The sequence below is a fragment of the Acinonyx jubatus genome, chromosome X (assembly GCF_027475565.1).
Source record: "Acinonyx jubatus isolate Ajub_Pintada_27869175 chromosome X, VMU_Ajub_asm_v1.0, whole genome shotgun sequence".
NCBI classification, from domain to species: Eukaryota; Metazoa; Chordata; class Mammalia; order Carnivora; family Felidae; genus Acinonyx; species Acinonyx jubatus.
Genome location: NC_069389.1, coordinates 98,274,114 through 98,285,389, shown reverse-complemented (window position 1 = coordinate 98,285,389; position 11,276 = coordinate 98,274,114). Strand labels below are relative to the sequence as shown.

The following is an 11,276-nucleotide window of genomic DNA, read 5'->3' as shown; positions in this document are numbered from 1 at the left end:
CGCTGCTCAGCGGGTGGGCAGACTGGCAGGAAAGTGGTCATTGTGAGGTTCTCGGCAGCTAGCGGCCTGCAGGGCCCAGGTGTGACTCCTCAGTTGAAAAGGCTCATGGCTTTGGAGGCACAAAAGTTCCACCTGTTTATATTAGAAATCAGGCTCCACCCGGGTGTATTAGGAAGCACGGATCCAAGTGAAGAGGCAGACAGAAAGTCTTCACTTTAGGCTCCTTACAGTTCTTCGTCTGAGCAAAGCGCTGGGCACGAATGGATGTCAATTCATCCTCTACCTTTCCACCAAGACTGCAAGCCTCCTGAGGGCAGGAGCCAAGTTTGCTACCGTATCATCTGTGAAGTTACAAGGACAACACCTGTCAAAGAGCTTGGGCGTCTTGCCCGTCCAAATGAGTTTGTGAACCCTCGGTTTAGAGGATGCTAAACGGTTCGGGACAATGACAGACCTCGCATAAGACCTCCCTCCAACCTCTCCTGACAATAGTGCCCTCCCAGGGAGCCTTTCGAGAGAGCCCAGAAGCGTGCCACACGTCTTCACTGAATAGGAACGTCATGTCTCGGACTCCGAGTCTTAGGTGTACAGGAAGTCTCTTAGCGCCTCATTCTTTCACCTTCAGTTCTAGAGGCAAGTTCCATTGAATTCTGGGCGCCACTGGTCACTCTCTTCCAAGACCTTGCCTTTCTTCCAGTCCGAAATGATGGGGGTGGGCGGGGGTAACTGTAAGTCCCTCCAGTGGCCCCGGATTCAAAAGAGATTTCCTGTCGGGTCGCCAAGTGCTGTGTGTGCCCACAGACGAATGCAGATATACTGCTGCTGGGTGTCATATCTGCCAAGTGATCTGCTGGTAAATTGCTTCCCCAAAAGCCCAGTCCGGGAGGGTAAGGGTAAGGGTAAGAGGGGAGGGGTCTTGCCCAGAGTAGCCGAATAGCTGGCTCTGGCTCCAGTGGAGAGTAACTTTTGGTGGTGTAACTGGTTCACAACCCTTATGGGACCGAGGACTGATAGATCTTCTGTTTCACTGAGTCTGCATTCTGAGGAATAATGCTTCTGCTTCTTCTAATTTGTTCTCCTCCTCCAGGCTCATGTCCCCAAGTCACAGTGAACCCTTTGTCCCCACCCAATGGCAGGAAGGTGATGGGCCGCGCTGTTCTTCCACAAGCCGGTTACCAAGGTTTCCTTAAATGTCTTTGCCCTTCCTTTTGGAAGATTTTACCATATGGTGCAGTCAGATGTGAGTCTTGACAGGCAAGGAGACCAGTGCAGGGACCAAAAGGCATTGTCCTTTTGTGCGCAGGGGGAGTGTGACATTTGAAACTCGAGACCCGTTTGCAGACCTGGTTGGTGGGCAAGGATGACCCTATGTGTAAGCAAGATATATAGCTGCCTACAGTCTGGTCTGAGAAAGACTATCTTTTTTGCTTGTCCCTTCCTCCACGGAGGAAAAAAAAACCCAAACCCCTGCTAACCCAAACTGCACTCTATCGTCATCTGCCACAGTACCTGAGAGTGGCTATTCCTTTGGGTAAGGGATTGAAGTTCCCGTTAAAATAGGAATCTATTATTTCAGAAGATCCGGGGGCATCATTTGGTACTTGAATTGATTTTATCAGCCAGCTAGGGAACCATCACTCCAATCTAGTCACGGAATCTGCTCCCTAGAGAATCAGTTCTCTTCTGGTGGGACCGCCGTGGGTGACCTAATCGAAGAAAAGGAAAGCAGCTGAAGAGCTGTAAAGCGTGACGGTTCGTCAGCCAATCGGCATTTCTGACGACGGTGAAGATTGGAGTAATGTGCCGAAGCCTCCAGGCCAAATTAAGCTCAGCGTGTTTATATCAGCCTATACTTCAGACTCTTCTGGGCGATTTCCTTTCCCACTCTGAGTTTTCTTTGTCTCCAAGGCCTCGTGCTCTCTGTTCCACACTCCCCGACCCCAGATGGCTTCCTTCCTTCCTCTCTCTAGCATCTCAGCTGTACTTTTCTTTGTTGCTGGCCCAGCCGCAAATTATCCCTTCCTTTCCTATCATTATCTCCTGTTTTCTAGGGCGGCCATCATATAAAACTGGCCTATATTTAAACACTTGCTTTATGTATTGGGTAAAACTGTACTCCATGTTCAGAGTCTACAAATCAGACTTGATTAGCAGCCTTTTGTCTCTCCCTCAGAAACACTGTAGAATCAATATAGTCCTGCATTCATTATTTCTCTCTGAACTCTAGATCGGTGACGCTTGCTGGAATGAAGGTTTTTCCAATGGAATGTATAGTTGGGATGAGGGCTCAGAGCGTGACTGTGGTCGCAGATGAGTTGGGGAGGGGGGCGGGGGAGGGGAGCGGCGTAATCTTTTATGAAAACCACCGGCGAGGTAACTGTGATATCATTGGCAAAGCCTCCGGTGGGAAGTAAATTGATGAATAATAACTTCCTGGCACCTGTATCCACGTCCGTTTTAAACTGTCAAAGCACAGAAACAGACTTCTTTCTTTACAATTTTATTTACAAAATGTATTAAAACTTTGTACAATACCTCACGGCAATGAGGCTCCGTAGTTTATGCCCACACATGCAATTTACGCTTTTACAGCCATTAGTTGGCTTGGCAATTTTTCTGTTCACTGAAGTACAGCTTTAACAACAAAAAGAAAAGAATTGGGAAAAAAAAATCCTCAAGTGACTACCGCCAAACTCCCATAGCTTGAAGTTAGTAGCAGAAATTTGAAGCAATCAATGTTTGTTTTTTAAACATGCAAGTTTTTAAAAAATAACAAACCGATTTATCCGCCTCTTCATTCCCAGCAAAGTTTCCTCTGAAAAACTGATTTGAGTCCATAAACATACATTTCTCCTTATACAGTGCCTACGAAAACATTTGTGTGTAGGTCGGTTGATTTGTTTTATACAACTTCATATTTGCACAGCGTTAGCTTCCTGCTCTGGACATTATAGCATTCAGAAGCTGAAAATCACAGTTTCATGAAAACAAAACAAAAACGAAAACACAACAGCTTCCTTTTTTTTTTTTTTTTGTTCAATACCATTTAAAATTTGACAGGTGAGTTACTCGCTTATGACACCATTTTTGGAATGAAAGTTTATATTACACTTTTCTGGAAACGTTTCATCGGAACGAGACTTCCTCCTTCCTTTTCTGAAGACAAGAGCAAATGGGCAGCGAGTCAACTAGGCATCTAAAGGTCACACTTGGGAAATGAATTCAAGCTCCTAGTTTTTACAGTCTGGAAACTTCCCAATGCACGTCACTGATGAGAGCAAACTACTGAACTACAGAAAGCATACGTCATTATATAGGAGGTAATTAGTGAGCGGAGACTATTTCCTCTGACTGTTCTGATGATGCCAACGGCAGGTACGCAGTTAGTTACTTCATAGCCCGTGGAGCAGTGGCGCGATCTTCTGAGAAAGTCAGTGGAGAGACTGCTCCGAGCAAGGACCTGGGAGTGATGCTGAGGCCCTCGCTTTAGCAGTAGGTTTGGGAATGCATTTTAGTCTTTGCAAACTAGAAAAGGACACATGCAGTCTGACGGAGAGCCACGGGCAGTCACAGGCAACAGCTGGGAAGACAGACCTAGCAAGAGTAAAGTCAGACCGACAACCGTGGTCTGAACCCACTGGCCCGCCTTGCAACGCGGTCCTGTCTCCGAGGTGTACACTTGAAAGGCATACTTAGCGGAGAAAAGCGGAGCTTAAACACAGTGTTGTTTCTGAGAAAGATATTCTAAACACATTTGGGAGTGTAGGCAGCATTTCCCTCACCTCAATGCTAAAGACTCAGCTGTATTGACTTAAAACGCACACCAAAGCAAGAAAAACAGATCTGTGAGCTGCAATTCCAGGCTTCTTGGAAAGCCCCGGGATCCATTGTAGGAAAGCACCGAGAGGTACGCCTGATCGTGCCTCGCCCCTTGCTACACACACAAGTCCATTTCGAAAGCTCTGGGAATCCCTTCACCGAGTGGCAAGTTATCAAAGCATTCACACAAAACCATTTCAAGAACACAGAGAAGTCACGGTTGAGTCCCTTTTCCAAAAGTGTTTGAATTTTCTTAAGTGTTGCATTTACATTCTAAAGATATACACATTTCAGCAACGTTGAAAGGAAATAGGGTGCACAGAACATCACTACCAACAGGAAATACCAAAAACATCTGGTCAGCAGATCCTAGAAGAAATGCCAGTCTGTCTTCCCAAACAAAGGGAGTCAGAGATTTTTTTTTTTTAATCAGGAGGAATTAATTATTTTAGCTGAGATGGGCCTATTGGCTGAATTGGAATTTTAAATTTGTGTGCGTGCGTGCGTGTGTGCGTGCGTGTGTGTGTGTGTGTGTGTGTGTATTAAAGAACATGGTGTTTGTATACTGAGCAGTGGTATCAAAGAATGGCTTTTGTTGAATTGACTTTTTGTAATACGATTTTTTTCCGCATACTGGAATCTTGCATGTCCATGTTTTTTGTTGGTTTTATTTTAATTTTTTTCAAGCAAAGCAAAACGATTTCAGTGATGGTTTGCATTGTCGCGAGTCTCAGAGTGTTCCATAAGGCACTGAAGGGAAAAACAATCCGTTTTTCCTATTGAAAGGTCATTGCACCATCAACAATATTCGTGTCATGCCCGACACCAGGGAGAGTGAAGTCTGGCTCAGGATCCTTGAAGCGGCCACGTTTTCGGTGATTCCTCTCATCACATGCCTCCAACGGGGCGGGATCTGCAAAGACAAGGGGAAACTTAACATTTGAACGGGCTTTCTTGTAGGGATTGCAAAGTCTATTATGGCTCAGTCTATCTTGGACAAGAACCGTGAATGTTTTCTCAGATGGGCATCTCTGGGGCCGCACCCAGATTGACTGGCTTTAGGCAACAAGTCTGCTTAAATTCTTTGACCTGATGCAAATGCTTTGCAATAGGTTAAATTACGTTCCTTCTCCACCGGGCATTGCACTAAGGAATATACAGACGTTACATGAAGTCTAACTTAGGGCACTGATCACTTAGGATGCAGGTATACTAGAAAGCCTTAGGAGCACTTACATGTAGATATTCAGGACACCTAACCCGCGGAGTGTATTCTGATTGCAGACCCTATGACAGAGGGCTGTTTACCTAAGACAGAGGATAAACAGTGTTCTGTGGCTTGCTTGACTGGAATCCATTTGACTGTGAGAAGGAAATGTGCCGTTCATTGCCCGAAAGGTGACAGCTTGGCTCTCTCAATACCTACAACCTTAGTTATTCAAATCTGAAAATAGCACACGGACTTCAAAGAGACAGCACATTCCAGAAAGGGGCCAGAACAGTGATACCCATGAAGGGGCTTGGCTGGCATCCGTGGGGTCTTTGCCCAGATGTTACGGACCTGATTGGGATGCTGGTGCTGCCTTCCTGTAGGAGGCATTCACTAGTGCAGGGGATTCATTTGCCCCTGACTCTGAAGACTTAAGGGCGCTTTTCTGCCTTCACTTTTCTGCCTCTTCTCCATCCTTTCCCTGTACACGAAGGGAACCCTTCTTTTTGTCTTGAGCTGACAATGAGCTTTGCCCAAGGGAATGACATAGTCACATTCCACCGCTGGCCCTGGAAGGCAAGTATCTGTAAGAAGAATGTCAAAGACGCACCTGAAGGCCAAAAGCCCCCAAAGAGGGCAGAATGAGAATAACAGGGAAGTAGGTAAACCTCTTCCTTGGAATCTCTAGAGTCCAGAGTCATATTTGTCTCAGAAGCTTGGAGAAATTTTTGTATCTAGAGCGGAAAGATCGGAGTCCCCATCCTCCCTCTCCATTGGCCATGGCATGTCATTTCATAGCTGCATAACTTTGGGATAGCCCCTACATCTGTCACTGCCTCTGTTTCCTGCTTTTGAATGGGGACCGATGAAGTATCATCGTGAAGAGTCCTCTGGGAACAAAGAACATCACCACCTCAGTTATCCAGAACGTGGTTTCCACGTAACCTTGAGATGAACTCTTCAAGTGGGAAACTTTCCCCCAGCAAATGGTCTGGGGAACTATAGCCCCAGCCTATGCGTAGGCTGCAGAAGGAAAATTGATCCTTTTGAAAATGGGTTGTATGAACAAAGTTAACATATTCTGGGAAGGCTAAGCAGAAGCATCGTAGAGGAAAAATGGAAATCTTTGTCTTTAACTTCAGGCAGCTTGAGGTCTTGAAAATGAGAAGCATTTCAAAAACATTGTTGAAGAAACCAAAGAAGCTAGAAGTAGTTCTTGACAGCAATGAGGAAATTGGGAAGAATCTCTTGAGACAGTTAGCAGAGTCGACCCTGGGGTGCGGTGAGTCAGTCACCTGCCAAGGCACGCTTTGGGGGCCACGCTTCCGGGAGTTGGTCAGTAACTCAGAGAGGCAACAGGCAGTCGGGAGGCTGTGTGCTCCCTCCTGGGCGCTGGCTCTGAGGCTGAGGCACGCCTTCCCACAGGTCCAATAATCCTGACTATTCGCACCCATACAGAAGGAGAGATGACTCTGCTTTCAAAGGACGTGTTTCGTTTTTTTTAAAGTTTATTCATTTTTGAGAGAGAGTGAGAGCACAGGTGTGCGAGTGGGGGAGGGGCAGAGGGAGAGGGAGCCAGAGCGCAGAGCCTGACAAGGGGCTCGAATGCCAGAACCCGTGAGTGCACGACCTGAGCTGAAATCAAGAGTCGGACGCTTACCTGACTGAGCCACCCAGGCACCCCAAAGATGTTTTTTATTAAGCACGTTTCAGCTCAATCATATTTTTGCAGGTGATTTGCCCTAGGGTCATGTTTCCTCAAGAGTTACTGGCACCCCTAACTCCTAAGGCTGGCTCTGATAATTGGCAATAAAAGTCAGATCTCAGGGTGCCTCTTGATCTCTGTGCCCCTGCATAGACCTTGACAGATCTAGGCCAACTCAGAGAACTTCCTGGGAATTAAAAGATGAATGGATAAAGGGCTCACCCTTCACTTAACCAACATTCCCCTACCATTACATTACCAAACTGGCTGAGGACAGCAGAGACGTTTCTGTTTCCTGCTCAGCTTGCTTTGTGCCTCTTGGACTGACACATGGAAGGATTCTTCTGGCATCCTGTGAGGCTTCTCCTTCTTGTCTGGGGACTTCACATAGGCTCAGAGGACAGACTTGTTTGTAGAGGCTTTTCTCAGCTTTTCTTTTCATCCTAGGGATAGTTGCCAAGGTACTAGCTAACTGGGCCGTAACCACACTGGCACTGATGTCTATTAAAATGTGAGTTTTGTGTCATGTAGCCTGAATTTTGCTTCAGAAAATGGATCAACAACCAAGGTGACTAAAGAAAAGAGAGCAAGTCAGAAGTTGTGGCAATTTCACTTCAGGGCATTCACTTCAGGACTGCAACATTCTGCCCACAGGTTTGCTGACCCCAAGTTTCTTTCTTTCCCTTTCTTTCTCTCTCTCTCTCTCTCTCTGTCTGTCTTTTCTTTCCTCTCTGTCCTTCCCTCCCTCTTTCCTTTCTTTCCTTAAATTACATGCCCTGAGACAGTTTTCTCTAGAATCTTACTGCTCCCTGGACCAGCGGCACCAACAATGCCCGGGAGATTGTGAGAAGTGTGGCCTCTCAGGTAGCATCCCAGACCTGCTGAATCAGAATCTGCATTTTTTTAAAGTTTACGTATTGAGAGCAAGCACAAGCAGGGGAGGGGCGGAGAGAAGGAGGGACAGAGTCTCAAGCAGGCTCCACACCGTCAGCGCAGATGCCGGATGCAGGGCTCCAACTCACGAACTGCAAGATTATGACCTGAGCCGAGATCAAGAGTTGGACGTTTAACTGGCTGAGCCACCCAGGTGCCCCAGAATCCGCATTTTTATAAGTTCTCCAGGTGATTCACAAGGCACACTGACATTTAAGAGGCACTCTTCTGGGGCTGGAATGAGAGATTGAGGCTATTGTGGTCCAGCAGAACATGGATTCTCAGATGGAATGGCTGCTAATAGAGAGGGTCTGGAGGCTGTGTGACCCTGAGTCCTGATCCTGTCTCAGAAAGAGTCTTTGTGGGGAAAGTAGGAGAGATTGACTATACTACCTTGTGTCGAATGCATAAGAAGTGAGGTGTGTGCCTTTTTTGTAAAAAACTGGGACACAGACTTTGGATCTGCCTTCGGTTTGATGGCATCCCATTGGAATTTCAAGGTTCCTGGAAACCACCAGGCCGCCGGTGGTTAGAGGCAGAATGGATTTGCGAAGAGACTACGGTAGGAGGAAGAGCGTCTGGGCCCTAGTTCCAGAACTGCCACGAAAGGGAAAACACTTTGCGACCCCTTACCTCAAACGAGGCAATAGATGTGAAAAACTTGAAAACCTGTTATGAGGATTTCAGATGTATTCTTTTTTTTTTTTTTTTTTTGGATGCCAGTATCTCAGAATTTGGGATAATTAAGGTAAGCTGAAATCACCCAGCACTACCCTACGGAAAAGCAGATCATGTGCCCCAAATTGTAATGGACCAATAGAAGCTACTCAAGAGTAAAATATTTTAAGCACCCTGAACATTAAACACTTGCACGCAAACAACACTAATTACAGACGAACCTGTGTACTGTACAATCAGCGATGTGCTGGGAACACTCAGGGGGTTAGCTCGGTGTACTGGGTATGTTGTGGCACAGGCTTGCAGTCTATAGCAGGAAAGGACAACCAGCAACTTCCTCAAACAAGATAATACTTTCAGTGGTGAAGACACAGGATTTGTTTGGATGAAATATTATTTAAAAACTGGCTGAATTTAGCTCCACGGTGTGAAATACAACGGGACCAAAAATACAAATACTGCATTTGTAGAAATTAAGCGCATTCCGGAAATTCATGGTGTCGTTGATTTGTGGGGTAACAAATCTCCCACCTGAAATAAGTAAAGGCTACGAAGTTGCTAATTGTTCTCTTTCCTTGCAGAGAGGCATGTTGGTGATGACAGATGCACTTGAAGATAACAGCAAGACTATATTCTTTTTAACACGTCCAGAGTGGACAGATAGATGATCATTCTACTTCAAGCTTGCCTTTGCACGTGTCTGAGTTATTGGTTAGAGGAAGGCCGGGGAGTTGGCTGTAGCTCCCAGTCAAGGTGGCACCAGTCAGGTTTATCTAAGTATGGATTTGGAGCAGCTAGCAGCAGGGAGCCTCAACTGTTCTTTGGGAGACGCTTACCTGAATATCGCTTCCAAGAAACGGACAACAAAGGAACTCAAAGATTCGAGAAATGGTCTCAGGCTTACACTTAAGAGAACCGCCGTGCCCCATGGAAGCACTGCCTTTCTGAAGGGGGCAACGCCCTGCCTCCATTCCTCATTTTACCATCAGTTCCAGAACGGCTGCTCTCTGTAGAACTGCGCTGTCCAAAACGGCAGCCACATGTGACTACCGAACCCTCAATAGGTGGCTAGGACACGTTGAGATGTGCCATGAGGCTAAAACACACCCCAGATTTCCAAGACTTAGGGTGAAGAAAATAATGTAAAATTTTTCATTCGTCTTATATATCGATAACATGTTGGAACGATATCTTGGGTATATTGGGTTAAATACAATGTCTCATTAAGTTAATTTCACTTGTGTTGCTTTAAAGAAGTGTAGCTACTAGAGAGCTTCAGATTACACCTGTGGTTCACATGTGCAGCTCACAAATATTTCCACGGAACAGCGCAGCTCTAGAGAATTTCTCTTCCTTTTGGGTTGCAGGCCACAGTATAATTACGACGGTGCTATTAGAAAAGCGCTACTGCCCGACGAGAAAGCACAACCATTGTTTTCAAAGAAACAAATGGTTGCAAAGACTGGACAATACTTGAAACAATAAACCGAAATAAAAAACACAAAGAAAGAGAAAAGAGATTCACATACAGTCATGTAAGGCTGATTAGTTTACTAGACCTTGACCGTACCCCTAGATCTTAACACTCTCTGTTCCATACACGTTGTAGCCTTCTCTGTATGTAGCGTAATTTTGAGTGTTGGTGGCAGGAGCAGGCTTAAAGTTTTGGGTGTTCTTTGTGAGTTTCATGCGTTTGGACTCTGCCCGTGATTTGTAACAGAATTCTATCAAAGCCACCATCATGGCCAGCCCCAGACCTCCGACAAGTATATAGAAAACGCCTGCCACATTGCTCAGGCTCAGAGCGCTGGTCTTGTCCTAAGAGAAATGAACAACGTGATTAGTTCTTGGGGGCAACAAAAGCAATGGGACATTATAACACATGACAACAATATAGGATAGTTCTCGGTTGTAAAACAACTAAACATTGATGTAAGTGTTATGGCTCGACTCTGGCAACCGGCTGCTGTTTCACAGTGGCCCGCAAGATGGTAGATTGTGCTTCTGTTGACAGTTGTGATCCTCGCCTAGATGTTCTTTTATTTGGACTCCTTAATTCCTTCGGTGCCTCCGAACGGTGTCAGCAACTAAATAAAACAGCACTTGGCCATGGGAGCAAAAGTGTAAACACAAGCACAATGTGTTCCTCTGCCAGCCTCAAGGTGCCATTTGCCAGAGTTGAGCCGTGGCATAATCTCTATAAATGTTAACACTCTTCTCATTTGGGGACTTGAAGCACTCTTTCCCCTCTCTGGCCCGCAACACCCCTTTCTCCCTTGTTCTCCCTGTGACAAACTTGTCAACGGCTTGTCTTTAAGCTACCAGGTGAGAATATTAGAGGTGCCTGACACTCTTATCTGGGGAGTGACTTCACAAGGGTTTGTTTAAAAGGGATTATTAGCTCTCCCCTTTCCCCTGGTGGCTGAGAAATTGCTCCCTTCGGGGACTGGTTGCTAAGTTCTCATCCTCAGGGCGGCAAGTCTTTGTGCTGCTGGAACGAGGGCACAGCATAAAGAACTGGCTCCCTTCCATCTTCCTGAGAGTTTAGGGAAACTGTCAGGAGGACCCACTGGGTCCTGAATTGGCTCCACACACCAATCAGAAAGCTTCTCCAGGAGGCTGATGATGAAAATAAATAAGTAAGTAAGTAAATAAATAAATCCAGCTCGTTTTTAGCTTTACTCCAGGGAATGTAGTGAGTAATTAAAAAATACTACACTTGTCTGTTTTCTATTTAAAATGGGGGCGGGGAGGAAATTGAGGAAGCCGGTCAGTGACGTTCAGGTCAAACTGTGCAAATCTGACTAACCTATCTGCCTGTATGAAAGAGCAAAAACTAAACTGCTGAACAATGGAAAGAAAAAAGTTGGTGTCTTGAGCCCTACCTTGAGGTAGGACACACCAAGGGCCAGGAGCCTTTCTTTGAAAAAA

At 45.9% G+C, this 11,276-nt stretch overlaps 1 protein-coding gene across 6 annotated transcripts in view; it reads right to left on the bottom strand.

The window, feature by feature from the left end:
- Nucleotides 1-2,484: 2,484 nt before the first annotated feature.
- GRIA3 (glutamate ionotropic receptor AMPA type subunit 3) overlaps nt 2,485-11,276 on the bottom strand; it is a 265,856-nt gene continuing 257,064 nt past the window's right edge. For 5 of the 6 annotated variants that reach the window (XM_027054336.2, XM_027054334.2, XM_027054335.2 and 2 more), the window contains 2 exons: nt 9,916-10,163; nt 2,485-4,732 (listed from right to left, as the gene is read on the bottom strand). In XM_027054336.2, coding sequence (XP_026910137.1) covers nt 9,918-10,163 — 246 coding nt within the window. In that variant the 3' untranslated portion in view covers nt 2,485-4,732; nt 9,916-9,917. Of the gene's footprint in view, nt 4,733-9,915; nt 10,164-11,276 lie in introns of those variants that run through there. The other variant, XR_003418428.2, reaches the window with a different exon arrangement.